Here is a 15,696-nt window from a genome sequence, read left to right as displayed (position 1 = left end):
GAGGAAGAAGAAGCAGCGCAACACGCTTCTATTTTTTTTTTAAAACACCCTGGGCAAAACGACGTCGTTTTGGCCCAGGCAAATTTTGAAAATAAAAAACCCTTCCTTATCCCTCCACTCTCCCACCCGACCCAGCCAATCTTCCCATCCCAAAAACCCTTAAACCCCATCTCCCAATTGCTATTATTCTTTTCTTAAATCCTAAACCCAAGCTCCCCAATCCCCACCTACTATTATTGTGATATTTCTCATTTCAAGTAAGTTCTAAATCTTAAAATCAAAATAAGGATGATGTATGATGTTTTTAATTTAATGGAAATCAAATTTCTAATTGCTTGGATGAAATTTACTATTTATATGTATTGGTTTGATTTGTTGGATGAAGTTTTTGCTTATTTGTTGATTAGGTGGTTGTGGTTTCTTTGTTTTTTGGTTAATTGACATAGGTTTGCTTTGAAATTTTACGAATTGAAATCACTCAAAAACATACATAAAAAAAATGACAAATTGAAATCATTCAAAGTATATTTTTCCAAGAAAGAAATAAAATTTGGAAGAGAAAAAATAGATAAGAAAAATAATCCATTCTTAAATTTTGTTTGGAACATTTACACTATGACCCTACGAGATTCAGATCCTCGGTTCCTCACTGGGCAGTGATACATTTTCATGGAGAATTGAACAAAAGTTGACGCATGTAGTAAATTGCAACACTTTATATAATTAAGTAGTTAATAATAAAACTTAAAAATTCAGGTAGGAATCTATTATATGCCTAAAAATTCAGGTGGGAATCTATCATTTGAAATCCAAGGTAAACCTTTCCAGTTCCAAGTCCGTAATGAAATTGAAAGAAAAACAAAATTACTTAATGACATCCTCCATAGTCCTTCCACGTCCAAAATGTTCCAAATTCGTGTGAGTAGCCCCTCCACGGTTGCTTTTGCAATTGGTCGAATCCAATTCAACAGAATGCCCAAAACAAGATTCTCTGCCATTCAATCGAAAACAGAGATACCCACTTCAGAGCCAAACCCAGGTCAGACCAAACTGCAGTTTCCTCACATTCTCTCTCTGCTGCCCTCCATTGCTTTCATTGTCTACCTTTTAATACTAGTTTTGGGTTATTCCAATTTCATTTCTTTTTGTTTTAATGTTGGATTCTTTTATTTGTGAAAATTTCAGGTTCTGAAGGTTCCAACGATGGTTCATCTCCCGAGCTTCGTGTATTTGCAAGGAGAAAGAGATTTAAAAAGACAGAAGAAGTTCAAAAAATACATCTTGAAGTACAACCTCATGCCCCAAAAGTGAGAATTTTTACTTTTTAATAAATCAAGAAATGGGTGTTCTTTAATTGCTCCATATATAATAACGTTATCTGGATACATGGGTTCTTTCATTTTAGAAAGTGTTAATTGTTTGTATCCTTGATTTGTTACTTGAAAGTTGATACTAGCAGTTACATGGATTCTGATTTTAGATGGATACATATATGTGCAATGCATACAGTTCTCCCACTCCACAAGTTCATTTCCTCATTTTCTCCCCTCTCTTCTTTTGACACTTGGTTTCAATTTATTTACACCTAATAACCATTTTATTTTGACTATGATATTCTGCATCCGGAAAAGGAGCCTCACTTTATAGTAATGAAGTTTAAGCTATAAATTATTACATTTTGTATGAAATGGTATGTGAGTTAATGCACATGTTACTGGCTAATTGGTTTCATCTTGCGTCTAGTTGGACTAAATAAACTTACTTTTAGTCAATATAGAAAATGTGGAGCTAAACTAAAACCATAACCAACTGCTTAAGGTTGAGTAGCATTAATTGGATCAATGATGTATGGCGCAACCTTTAAGCTAATCTTGCATAGTTTTTAAGCAAGGAGTAGTCATAATTCACATCATCAGTTCCTTCCATGCAGCTCGCTTCCCCACCTGACATTGAAGAATTCGCATATACAAAAGTGAGTGCATCTACAAATTCAAGTAAGTACCTCTTTTCACGACACATGATTAGGTGTATTTAGTTTCCTGGTGAAATGAGCTCTTGCTTATAGATGACAAGATGAAAATAGTTATGAAGTGCCTTCCGTTCATACCAGTGGATTCCATTCATTAAGATATAGTTTATGAATTAAACTCTGTCCTAGCTAAAAAATATTGTTGTTTTTTTTAGCAGTCCTTGTGCATTTATCATTTCAAATTGATACACTGAATGCGTTGCTTATTGCATGTGTTCTCTTCTTTCTTGAGCATTTCATCTCGTCTTGCCTTCGTTATTACAGGACTAAGTACTTTGACGAATTTTTAGCACTCTATTTTTTTTTTGTTAAGGAAGAACTTTATGTTTCTGTCAGAATTTTTTACTAGTGGGAATCTCTTTGCACCTTTCATGATGAGGTTTCATCTTAAGAAATACATCTGCAAATTTAACCCAGTGGTTCTTTTATTCTTTCAGTTTTAATCTTTTTTATCATGAAAGAAATAAAGAATTAACTGTGAAGTATGCTGTATGATTGGTTGTGAGGGGGCTCTCCCTATAATGACAATAATTACAAAGGCAGACAAAGAACCTTTTCTTTGGATAAGTGAAAGAAACTATATAGGTAAAAACTTGGGCCTTTGTACAAATTTACTTCTCCCTCCACCACCCTTGTAAGATAAAAAGAACGTCAATTATGTTTTTGCCATGTTAGATTTTGAGACAATCTCTTTTCCTTAATTATTCCTTTTGCACTAGTAAAAATATGTTTGCCGTTTTTCGGAAGTTTGGCATGCAGTATACATATGTGCAACATCTTTTATTTGGGCCAACACTCTTACTAAATGTTGACTTGTATGTATTGATGAAGCATGAAATCACAACTATATCAGGATTAACAAACAGTGACTAGTGGCTCTCTCACCAAAAAAAATAAAAATTGTCACTAGTTGTTAACGTTAGGATTGATGACGAATGATTTGAGTGGGACATTATTACTCTTTTCTTTTTGATAACCTCCTTTGGTCATGCTAACCAATAGGTTTACCATCAAAATATATTATGTATACTTTCCAAGAATGGCATATGATGAAGAGGATTTTTGAATTTGAATAATTTCACATAAAGCTAACCTAATTGTAGAAGAGAAGGACAATGTCTGCCTCTAGTAGGAGGAAGATGAACTATCAATCAACTGGTTTTCTGATTTAAATATCTTTCTTACATGTCAGTGTAAATAAGCTTAAGTTCATTTCAGTTGACACAGGTAAACCACCTGCTAACTGGGAGAAAGTCCTTGAAGGGATCCGTAAAATGAGGTCTTCTGAAGATGCACCAGTAGACAGTATGGGTTGTGAGAAAGCTGGAAGTGCTCTTCCTCCTAAGGTATAACTCTCTTCACTTCCGTACATAAAAATTTGAATGAAATCAGGTTGGGTAGGATTATGGAAGATTTCAACTTACTGGATTAAAATCTTTCTTTCTATTTCATGGTGATACATATTGGCTTCAAATAATATTAAAGAAGGTATTGATAAAGTAACCCCTTGATAGCCATGATCCTAACATCTAGCAAAGTCCAGAGCTATAGCTTTACCCTTGTCAATTCCTAATCTTGATTGTTTCAAACATTTACTTCATGATAAAATGCCTTCTGATAGATTTCGTATTATCATTGCTTTTTTATTCCATGAAATATTTATGTTATGCTATGAAAAACAATATAAAATCAGGAAAGAAGATTTGCTGTCTTGGTGTCTTCTCTCTTATCAAGCCAAACAAAGGATCATGTTACTCATGGTAGGTTTGTATACTTTTGTCTTTTGATATGCAAGTTCTTTGCAATTTTAAGTTCATTGTCATTGACAAAAAGCCTTGATGAACAAATTTTGTATGTGGACGGGAGGAAAAAAGGTGAAAGGTGTCACATTCTTGCTACAAAGAATCAACAAATAAAAAAATAAAAAAAGAATAGATATCTTATTTTACGCCACTGTTTGTTTTCATGCTGACACATGTCCTATCTGACTGCCTGGAAAGCTTTTCCATTTTCACTTTTACATGACATAGTTGACTAATGGCTAGTACTGAATCTATCAAGCATAACTTGGGAATCTAAATGTTATAGAACTTTATAATCTATTGGTCCCAAAAGTGTGCATGTTACTCATCTTCTGCTCAGCAGAGTCTTCTCAGTTATTGTTGCTCTGCATCTTACTTACAGTTATATTTCTGCCACTATATGGTCTCTTTGGGGTGTAGGAGCAATTCAGCGTCTACTTCAAAATAATCTGCTTGCTGCTGATTCCATTGACAAAGCTGAAGAAGCAACCATTAAAAGCTTGATTTACCCGGTATGTTCTTTCAATTCCGCTTGAGCAAATGGTGTAGAAAGAAACCTTCGCATTTGGCCAGAATTAGTCCAAAATTGGGGGTGAACCACCATAATTACTACCTTCGCAAAGTCAAATTTTAATTTTTTCAATTTACCCGGTATGTTCTTTCAATTCCGCTTGAGCAAATGGTGTAGAAAGAAACCTTCGCATTTGGCCAGAATTAGTCCAAAATTGGGGGTGAACACCATAATTACTACCTTCGCAAAGTCAAATTTTAATTTTTTTCAATTTGCTCAACGATTTTATGAAATTTTCACCATGTCATTAAAATTCTTAAATGCAGGTTGGGTTTTATACCAGAAAGGCTACTAACTTAAAGAAAATTGCAAAAATTTGTCTCACAAAGTATGATGGAGATATACCTAGCTCGTTGGACGAACTACTTTCACTACCAGGAATAGGTCCTAAGATGGCTCATTTGGTAGGGCTGGTTTGTACTTATTTAAATTAGCTTGCCATCTTCGGTTCTTAAGTTTTCTGATGTGGGGTGCTTAGGTTATGAATGTGGGTTGGAACAATGTCCAAGGAATTTGTGTAGATACTCATGTGCACCGCATTAGCAATCGGCTTGGGTGGGTGTCACGGGAAGGCAGAAAACAGGTACTATGCATCTTTTGTGATAGCATCACACATGTGTACTGAACTTTATTCATTCTCATAAATAAGATCTTCCAAAATTTTGCATATTGTTTTCTATACTGAAATACACTGCATCAATGTATAATTTTTAATCTCTTTTCTAGAAAACTTCAAATCCTGAGGAAACAAGAGAGGCATTGCAATTGTGGCTTCCGAAGGAAGAATGGGACCCCATAAACCCTCTTTTGGTATGCATAGCTCACTTCTCAATACCATGACATGTTTAAACACAAATTTTACAAATTACTTCCCCTTAATACTAGTGTAGGCACACAGACACAAGTTTGTACTCATGATACATACATGTTGACTGCGTGTGTGTTGATGTGTGAACGCGTGTTTGCATTTGTTGAACTGGTGGCATCCCTTCCTGTACCACAGCATACCCTCTGCTAGAAATGGGTTAAGAAGGGGTCATTCCTGAGTCTTTGATGTGAAGTTATTACTTCACCATTTTTTACTAGTGCTTTTATGCTGAGCAATAAACCATTTCCAGTGAACTGAATGCTGTCTATCTATAACCTTTTGTTTCTTTGTTCTTCTATTCTATCGTCACAAATATGCACCATTGACGGGTAGTTATATTATACAATAATGCATTTTCTTCTTTATTTTAATATCAACAGGTGGGATTTGGACAGACAGTTTGCACTCCGCTCAGACCTCATTGTGGCGTGTGCAATGTGAGCAAGTTTTGCCCATCTGCATTCAAAGAGGCCTCAAGCCCATCATCCAAGTCAAAGAAGTCTGGTTTGAGCAAGAAGCTTTGACAAATTGAATCTCAGAGGGGAATCAGTTTATGTCTTCTTCTGTCTGCCTTTTTGTACATATATCTCAACCCTAAACAATTTCATGGATTCCTGGATTGCCAAGGTAAAATTTTGTGTCTTACCACCTCATGTACTTAGGCAAAAGGGGAAAGCAAATTGGGAAAGGGTGTCAATTGGGAGAGTTTTTGTGGCATAGTTTTTGGGGCATTGTATAACAAATTCAGGTGGTCAAGATCTATATAATTTTCATTGAAGTATAATTGGAAGATCATGATAAGTGATTTTGGTAGCAGAAGTAAGATGCCTATATCATTTCCAGTCTTGCTAAAAAGCATTATTTAAACAGATGGAGGGTTTTCAAACAGAAAACAGACACCTGAGCTTTGCCCTACAACTCTATATTCAAGGATGAAATTGAAACCTGCTTGTCAGCACTCAGCAATGGCAAAAGACAATAAGCTAGGAAAAAAAACACACTTGTTGACGTGTGTTTGAGCATCTCTAAGGGAGACGTCAAATATAAAATTTGAAGGTTTACGTGGCAATTTAATAATATGCTTAACTCGTATTGGAAAAAAGTATGATTTTAATAATTAAAACTAAAAAAAAAAGTATAATAAAAAATAATTAATACTAATGTCTGGTTCTTCAAACCTAAATGGGGACGACATATGAAATATTATTTTAAAAAATCATTGAAGGCACACTTTTCTGACGGCAAAGTTGACATCAAACCTAGAGATGTGAAATGATATGGATTTATAACTGTTTCAGTTGGAGCAATTTTTCCTGTTAAATGAGTCCAAAGGCTTCACAGGAATTTATTTTCAACTTTTATCATGTGCCATTAGAATTTAGATCGATATTGTAAACTTCGTAAGAAAGCGCTCAATTATTCCCTCTTAGAAAAATTTGACGATGTTGTAAAGAATAAACATGTGGAGCCCACATGTATGGGGCCCACAAAGAAATTAAGCAAAATATTTTGGAAGCTTATCACCTGTACACTCACGGGTACACTCACGGGTATCCTTTCTCAGCCTATAAATAAGACCACATCAGAGAAAGAAGATAGAGATAGAAGAGAAGAGAAAAGAGGAAAGAAAGAAGGGAAAAGAGAAAAGAAGAGAAAGGGAAACGGAAAGAAACAAAGAGAGGAAAGAGAGAAGAGGAAAGAGAGAAAAGGAAAGAGACAAGAGGAAGAGAAGGAAGAAAGAGGAAAGAGAGAGCAGAGAGAAATTCTCCTAGAGAGAAAATTCAGTGAGCACACATATTGTAAACGCTAAAAGTTGTAGCCATATTATTTTATATAGTGAAAAGTTACTGCTGCTGCTCTCCGAGGACGTAGGCATAGCCGAACCTCGTTAAATGCTGTGTCTCATCTACTTTACGTGCAGCTCAATATTCGTACATATTCCAGGTTATTTTTATAACACGTTATCAGCACGATAGTCTCTCCTTTTATTTCTGAAATCTTTCAACTCAACACTATGTGGTTACTTCTCTGTCTCCTCTTTGTCATATGTCTACTCTCACTTTACTACTACAACGACATGCAAACTTTCTTTTTTGTGTTCTCACAATTTCTATGTTGTTTAATCCATGCTTGTTTAATTTACTTCTTTGTAACGTAATTTGTAATTTCTATGTTGTTTAATCAGTCCTGTTATTTTATGGTGGTGTATTTTTTTACCCATCGCGTTGTAATACAAATTATTGTAATAAAATGATGGTGTGATCTTAAAACCCATCTATTATATCTTGAATAGTGGCGCAGTTATATTGCCCACACTATATAATATATTATGCACTTCATATATATTAGGTGGAGGTTTTTATCCCCACATTTATTTTATTTATGATATGGTGTAGGTTTATTACCCATACAGCAATATTTATTTAAAGAGTGGTGCGGGTTTATCGTCCACGCCTTTGCTTTTATTTAAATGTATGGAGCAGAATTAGTGCCCATACAAGCACGTTTACTTTATCGCAAATTTACTTTTACTTAAAGTATTATTTATGGTATGGTGTAGGTTTATTACCCATACGGCAATATTTATTTAAAGGGTGGTGCGGGTTTATCGTCCACGCCTTTGCTTTTATTTAAATGTATGGAGCATAATTAGTGCCCATACAAGCACGTTTACTTTACGAATTTAATTTACCGCACATTTAATTTTATTTAAGGTATGGTGCGGGATTAACGTCCATACAGCAAGCAATTTAATTTATGAATTTATTTTACCGCACATTTACATTTATTTAAAGTATGGTGCGGGTTTATCGTCCATACCAGTAATTTATTTATCAGCAATTTATTTTATGGATTAATTGTGCTGTATGATGAGTTTTTACAGTATGCAGATCAGGACCAGAAGTTCTTTGATCCTCATCATACAATTACATCAGGACTTGAAGATCCTTGATGATGATATTAATATGAGAGCTGACAGTCTCTCCGGTACTGTATTTGTAAACATGTGATTGGACTTAAGGGTCCTTGATCCCTGACATGTAAATAAGGACCTAGAGTTCCTTAATGATGTAACAGTACCGTATTGGTTCATAGTGCCGTACACATGGATGATAACTGTACTGGCAGATGTACTGTACACATGAATAGATACGTATTCATGACTTGATGAATAGTACTATTCACATGAATAGTGACGTATGCATAAATATTAACCATTTTGGGTAAACCGTCACTATATACAAAAGGGAACCTGTAGTTCCTTAAACTCATGAATGAGCAATTAAATGAGATGCCAGAAGTTCCTCAAAATATGGACAATTATGTAAGGGCTTGAAGTCCCGAAATGTGTACAGAAAATTGTAAAAATGTCCATACCATGAGAATATGTGGCTTTGGCCTGAAGTTCAAAATTTAACAATGTTGAGAACCTGAAGTTCCAACAATTAAATGGACAACCCTTGAGGTATTATTGCAAATTGTGGTATGCCACATATTTCTTTGGCATAAGAAGATGATGAATTTAATAAAGTTCGATTTTGTTATAATCGACACCTCAAGGAAGAAATATATTTTGTGAATTCCGGTTGTTAAGAATACACCGCGAAATGGATAATATTAATATAAACCTCAAATAATGAATTGAGGCTCCCCACATATTTTGTTATATCTGGGCCGAAAGCCCATGGATCCAAATATATGAGATATCCTAAATTTGAAGTTGTGGGTATATAGTAGTTAATGCTCTTCACTACTATATTGCGATATTATCGTGGCTTTTACTCAATTCATATTTCATGTCCATTTGAAAAGGGCAAATAAATTCTGAGTTTGTGTTTAGCTCAGGCCAAAAGTTCCAGGCTACCATGCGATAAAATATGAAATTTGGGAGAGACAATGTGGTTATTTGAACCTATAAGGCATAAGGTTCCAAACCGTCATTTTGAAAAGACGTAAAAACCACAGGTGTAAGTTTAAGAATGTGCGCAATTATTATAATAGGAAAGGAGCATATAACAGATAGATTTTTTCCACCTGCAATGAAGGTGCAGGCCCTGTAAAATCTATAAAATTACATTATGTTCTGGAAGCCTCTGAAGGAAGAGGACGGCGCCTCTTAAGCTTAGCCATGAGCTTCTCGTGGTCTCCCAAAATTCTTTCATTGGAGACCTGTAGCATGTCTAGCCTTCTCAGTGTATCAACAGAGTACGAACTCACCAGTTTCAACAAGGAATTATTCTCTCCTTTAAGTTTCTCAACCTCCTGTTGAGACTCATGAAGCATTCTTTGAAGAGACGAATTTTCAGTTGTTAGCCTATGAACCTCGTTTGCTCTAGCACGCAAACGATCAGCCATGTTAGAAACAGAAGCAGCACTCTGAATGCTAAAAGCCATTGAGTCATCAATAGCCTCTTCCTCAGACCTCCCTGTTAACAGCATTTCATCCATTGGAGTAATGAAATTCCTAGCTACTATGACAGCAGTAGCATCATTCATCATCACAGAATCATTAACTGTGAGATGACGATTTTGGGATACAAAGGATGGACGCCAAACTTTGGCGTCACTGGTTGTTGTGGGAGCATCATTTAAATTGAAATAATTTGGGCAGGAAGAAGAGGAAGCCATTTTTAAGAAGGTTTCGAAGAAAGCCTTAGGAAAACTAAAGTTTCAGAAAATGAAGGAAGTTAAGTTGAAACGCAATTGCTCCAATCAAGTTTTGCAAGGGCAATATCTATAGACGAAAATATGGCAATATCTTCAGGATTCCAATATCTTCTCGAATCCCCATATTATCTTTTTCTTTCCCAGAGTCCAAAACTTCACGTGGCCTCTAATAATGCCTGTCGGCACTTTCGGCGTTTTCAAGTATTATTTTCATCAAAGCCGATCTTGCTTTACGGATTTCACGGAGCTACTTTTTCAAAAGTATCCCGAGAATCTCGCAATTTTCCTATGATTAATTTGAAATTCACCGGTTCTACCTATTCATTGTATTTGTGTATAAATGTGTTACTAATGAAATTTTCTTTGCAGAAGACATCCAGTTTACTCCATACCTAGTGATGCGATATCTACTCATTTTTCTTATCAGTGAGCACTCAATATGCCCGAGAAGCAAGACTATCTTTGATCATCCATTCAGGAAGCAAGACTATCCCTGATCACGTTTCCGCTACATCAGGAAACTGTGAAGGCGATCTTATGCTCTAATCTCAGGAAGTCCTTCTAGACTAGGAGATATGAGAGCTTATTGTCTGCTCCCACCAGCTTCCTTCCTTGATTGCTTACCTTCTCTTGCAATCAATATCACATTATTTTTGCATTTTTTCTCTTTTTATAACTCTCTGTTCATAAGAGATTTTATTTCTTTAGAATGAACATCTGAAGAATGAATCCATGAAGTAATCCTAACTATGAGGGTTATTTGTTTTGACAGAGGCAAAAGAGTTGTGATTTTTGCTCTTGCAGGATATAACTAGATCATCAAGCGCTACATTATATTTACTGGGCCGATATGAGCTTGAATGATACTTGAGAAAAGTTTCTCCCACCTAAGGATGTAAGCAATACTTGTATTATTTTATGCTTATATACCTATTTGATATTTTATCTTGAAAGGTAACCAAATGGGGAGATAAGTCCGTTCCAAAAGAATGGCTTGTATGTATCCATGAATTATTAACGCAAATTTTACAGACTGCAAGTTGGATACATTGATAATACACTGCACAGATTAAAGTCCCATAAGAACAGAATATGGGTATAGCAGTGATCAATATGATGCACGCCTGTTGCGTAGCAAGTGGTGTGGATTGAAGTCCCGAAAGGACAATCCTTTGACATGTCAATATTAATATTGTGCACGCCTAATGCGTAGCAAATTGTATGGGTTAAAGTCCCATAAATTAATTGACATATATGTATTAATCTGTGGCATGCCTGCAGCATGACAGATATATGAGTTCTAAATGTTCCAACTCCCTAAATGGAGATTATCCACGCCCTACTATAAAATAACGCTCCATTGGAGGTTATAATCCACATTCTCACATAATAAAAGCCCCCTGCAGTGGCTTGGGTACCCAAAAGCAAAGAAATGCTTATAATTGATGTATGCGCATGCAAATGAGAATGGTGGGATCATAAATTGATGAAAGAAAAATTTTGATTTTGGAGTAGCTACTCAAATCATCAATGGGCTGTATTGATTGGAACCATGTTCAATTATTAAATGTCGACAATATCATTGGCCAAAATGGAATGAGGTAATTCCATTATAGATAAGAATGAACGTGAAGGAACAACCCACAGTACGAACCCCAAAATTTGTTAATACTGAATGTTATACTTGGGTGTTCGGAATAAAAGGGAATATACCTACTTTGTATGACACAATGTTTCAGGCAGAAACAAGGAATGTTGGGTTTTCTCCATATTTATAGATTCAATTGTGCCGCTTTATTGCACATTTACGGAGACCAACATGTTATCTTTAAGGGTTATTAAATGCACAGAGCATATCACCTGAAGTGATTCCCTAAAGATGTATAAATAGCTGGGTTAAAGCTATATAATGTGTCATAAAGTTTAATCCCTTTAAACAAAATCCTTGAAAGGATTGAAATTGCATGAAGCAAGTCCCTGAATGACATGTGCCTGAAGCACAAAATTTGTACTCAATATTAATGTACATAAATTACATCAGTGAGTATATTGATTATAATGTGTTTGCAACACATTAAAGCTTCTCAAGAGTTCAAGAAATATTTGTCTCGACTTAAGGATCGAGCATTATGCCAACAAGATTCTTGCTTATACTAAGAAAGTATTGAAGCATTTTTATGAGGATTATCCGTTGGACACTTTAATAATTTTCCGGAAGTATATTCGACCGGACATCATATTTTTCAGATAGGGCTCAACTCCATCACCATCATTTTGGAATGATGTAAGGTATATTTAATGCTATCTCCGCATAACACCTTGTACGGGCATATTCTTTCAAGTGAACTTACAAATAGCCCAAGTTTTGTTAGAAACACGGACTCTGAAAATTTCTATGATTTACATAGAGATAGCTCACTGGAAATATATTTATTTACTCAACTACGAGAATTGTTAATGGCTACATCCTCCACTCACTCCGAAAGATTCTCACTCCAAAAGATAGTCATGAAGACATCAGGGGGAGATATTAATCAGGGGGAGCATCCAGAAGTATGCTATACAGATTGTTGTACTCTTCTTTCTTCCTTCCATCAGTTCTCTACCTTACTAGGTTTTCTCCAAGCAAGATTTTAATGAGGCAACCAATCTAGAGACATGTGGTCTCCAAGAGGGAGTGTTGTAAAGAATAAACATGTGGAGCCCACATGTATGGGGCCCACAAAGAAATTAAGCAAAATATTTTGGAAGCTTATCACCTGCACACTCACGGGTACACTCACGGGTATCCTTTCTCAGCCTATAAATAATACCACATCAGAGAAAGAAGATAGAGATAGAAGAGAAGAGAAAAGAGGAAAGAAAGAAGTGAAAAGAGAAAAGAAGAGAAAGGGAAACGGAAAGAAACAAAGAGAGGAAAGAGAAGAGAGGAAAGAGAGAAGAGGAAAGAGAGAAAAGGAAAGAGACAAGAGGAAGAGAAGGAAGAAAGAGGAAAGAGAGAGCAGAGAGAAATTCTCCTAGAGCGAAAATTCAGTGAGCACACATATTGTAAACACTAAAAGTTGTAGCCATATTAGTGAAAAGTTACTGCTGCTGCTCTCCGAGGACGTAGGCATAGCCGAACCTCGTTAAATGCTGTGTCTCATCTACTTTACGTGCAGCTCAATATTCGTACATATTCCAGGTTATTTTTATAACAGACAACATTATTTGTCCCTCATTTTTCTCTTATTGATCCTTGTTGTAAAAGAATAAACATGTGGAGCCCACTAACTATTCATTACTATTCATTTGGAGACTTTTGGTAGAGTTTTTCTGTCACGGGTGAATAGTGAATAGTGATGAATAGTGATTATTTCAGCCTATAAATAAGAAGAGAAACGGAAAGAGAAGAGAAAAAAAAGAAGAGGAAAGAAAACAAAGAAAAAGGAAACGGAGAGAAGAAAAGGAAAGAAGGAAAGAGAGAAGAAAAGGAAAGAAGGAAAGAGAGAAGAAAAGGAAAGAAGGAAAGAGAAGAGGAAAGGGAAAGGAGGAAAGAAAAGAGGAAAGAGAGTCAGGCAGAGAAGAGGAAGAGAAGGAAGAAATAGGGTGAGTGAGCAGAGAGAAAATTCAGTGAGCCTTACATATTGTAAACTCTAAAGTTGTAGCCCTATTATTTTACATAGTGGAAAAGTTACTACTGCTGCTCTCCGGGGACGTAGGCATAGCCGAACCTCGTTAAATACTGTGTCTCATCTACTTTACGTGCAGCTCAATATTCGCACATATTCCAGGTCATTTTATAACACGTTATCAGCACGAGAAGCTCTCAGGTATAATTTTTGTGCTGCACTATTATTTATACTACTAACCATTATGTTGATGTAAAGAAGAAAAGCTAACGCATCTAGCTTTCTACTAATATATCAGTACAATATATATATATATATTATATATATGAAAAGTTGATGGTAATATAATATACTATATTTATCTGCTTTTCTATTACTAACCATTAACAAAAATGGACCCTTGGTAATACTAAACATATTATCAGTGGGAGACCGTTACTAATACTAACACTTTCCTTATCTTGTTCAGTGGTGGTTTTTATTCCCACATTTATTTTATTTACTGTATGGTGTAGGTTTATTACCCATACAACAATATTTATTTAAAAGGGTGGTGCGGGTTTATCGCCCACGCCTTTGCTTTTATTTAAATGTATGGAGCAGAATTAGTGCCCATACAAGCACGTTTACTTTATCGCACATTTAATTTTATTTAAGGTATGGTGCGGGATTAACGTCCATACAGCAAGTTTTTAATTTATTTAAGGTATGGTGCGAGATTAACGTCCATACAGCAAGCAATTTAATTTATGAATTTAATTTACTGCACATTTACATTTATTTAAAAGGGTGGTGCGGGTTTATCGTCCACGCCTTTACTTTTATTTAAATGTATGGTGCGGGTTTATCGTCCATACCAGTAATTTATTTATCAGTAATTTTTTTTATGGATTAATTGTGCTGTATGATGAGTTTTTACAGTATGCAGATCAGGACCAGAAGTTCCTTGATCCTCATCATACAATTACATCAGGACTTAAAGATCCTTGATGATGATATTAATATGAGAGCTGGCAGTCTCTCCGGTACTGTATTTGTAAACATGTGATCGAAATTAAGGGTCCTTGATCCCTGACATGTAAATAAGGACCTAGAGTTCCTTAATGATGTAACAGTACCGTATTGGTTCATAGTGCCGTACACATTGATGATAACTGTACTGGCAGATGAATAGATACGTATTCATGACTTGATGAATAGTACTATTCACATGAATAGTGACGTATGCATAAATATGAACCATTTTGGGTAAACCGTCACTATATACAAAAGGGAACCTGCAGTTTCATAGTGCCGTACACATTGATGATAACTGTACTGGCAGATGAATAGATACGTATTCATGACTTGATGAATAGTACTATTCACATGAATAGTGACGTATGCATAAATATGAACCATTTTGGGTAAACCGTCACTATATACAAAAGGGAACCTGCAGTTCCTTAAACTCATGGATGAGCAATTAAATGAGATGCCAGAAGTTCCTCAAAATATGGACAATTATGTAAGGGCTTGAAGTCCCGAAATATGTACAGAAAATTGTAAAAATGTCCATACCATGAGAATATGTGGCTTTGGCCTGAAGTTCAAAATTTAACAGTGTTGAGAACCTGAAGTTCCAACAATTAAATGGACAACCCTTGATGTATTATTGCAAATTGTGGTATGCCACATATTTCTTTGGCATAAGAAGATGATGAATTTAAAGTTCGATTTTGTTATAATCGACACCTCAAGGAAGAAATATATTTTGTGAATTCCGGTTGTTAAGAATACACCGCGAAATGGATAATATCAATATAAACCTCAAATAATGAATTGAGGCTCCCCACATATTTTGTTATATCTGGGCCGGAAGCCCATGGATCCAAATATATGAGAGATCCTAAACTTGAAGTTGTGGGTATATAGTAGTTAATGCTCTTCACTACTATATTGCGATATTATCATGGCTTTTACTCAATTCACATTTCATGTCCATTTGAAAAGGGCAAATAAATTCTGAGTTTGTGCCCAGGCCAAAAGTTCCGGGCTACCATGCAATTTGGGAGAGACAATGTGGTTATTTGAACCTATAAGGCACAATGTTCCAAACCGTCATTTTGAAAAGACGTAAAAACCACAGGTGCAAGTTTAAGAATGTG

General features: G+C 35.5%; 1 protein-coding gene across 1 annotated transcript; it reads left to right on the top strand.

Moving 5' to 3' along the window:
- LOC18788521 (endonuclease III homolog 1, chloroplastic) lies at window positions 803–6,089 on the top strand. The gene is made up of 10 exons (XM_020558103.1): window positions 803–1,039; window positions 1,186–1,307; window positions 1,931–1,994; window positions 3,248–3,375; window positions 3,723–3,789; window positions 4,252–4,343; window positions 4,669–4,806; window positions 4,881–4,985; window positions 5,129–5,212; window positions 5,651–6,089. The coding sequence occupies exons 1-10, from the start codon at window positions 904–906 to the stop codon at window positions 5,792–5,794; spliced, it is 1,080 nt and encodes a 359-aa protein (XP_020413692.1). The 5' UTR covers window positions 803–903; the 3' UTR covers window positions 5,795–6,089.

This window comes from Prunus persica, chromosome G1 (assembly GCF_000346465.2).
Source record: "Prunus persica cultivar Lovell chromosome G1, Prunus_persica_NCBIv2, whole genome shotgun sequence".
Taxonomy (NCBI): domain Eukaryota; kingdom Viridiplantae; phylum Streptophyta; class Magnoliopsida; order Rosales; family Rosaceae; genus Prunus; species Prunus persica.
This window is presented reverse-complemented; position numbering and strand designations above follow the sequence as displayed.

Excerpts from the sequence above, each read along its gene's own strand:
- LOC18788521 (XM_020558103.1), top strand. The coding sequence starts at position 904 with ATGTTCCAAATTCGTGTGAGTAGCCCCTCCACGGTTGCTTTTGCAATT. Across the intron at positions 3,376-3,722 it reads GAAGTGCTCTTCCTCCTAAG|GAAAGAAGATTTGCTGTCTT; the intron begins GTATAACTCTCT and ends ATATAAAATCAG. Across the intron at positions 4,807-4,880 it reads GTCCTAAGATGGCTCATTTG|GTTATGAATGTGGGTTGGAA; the intron begins GTAGGGCTGGTT and ends TGGGGTGCTTAG.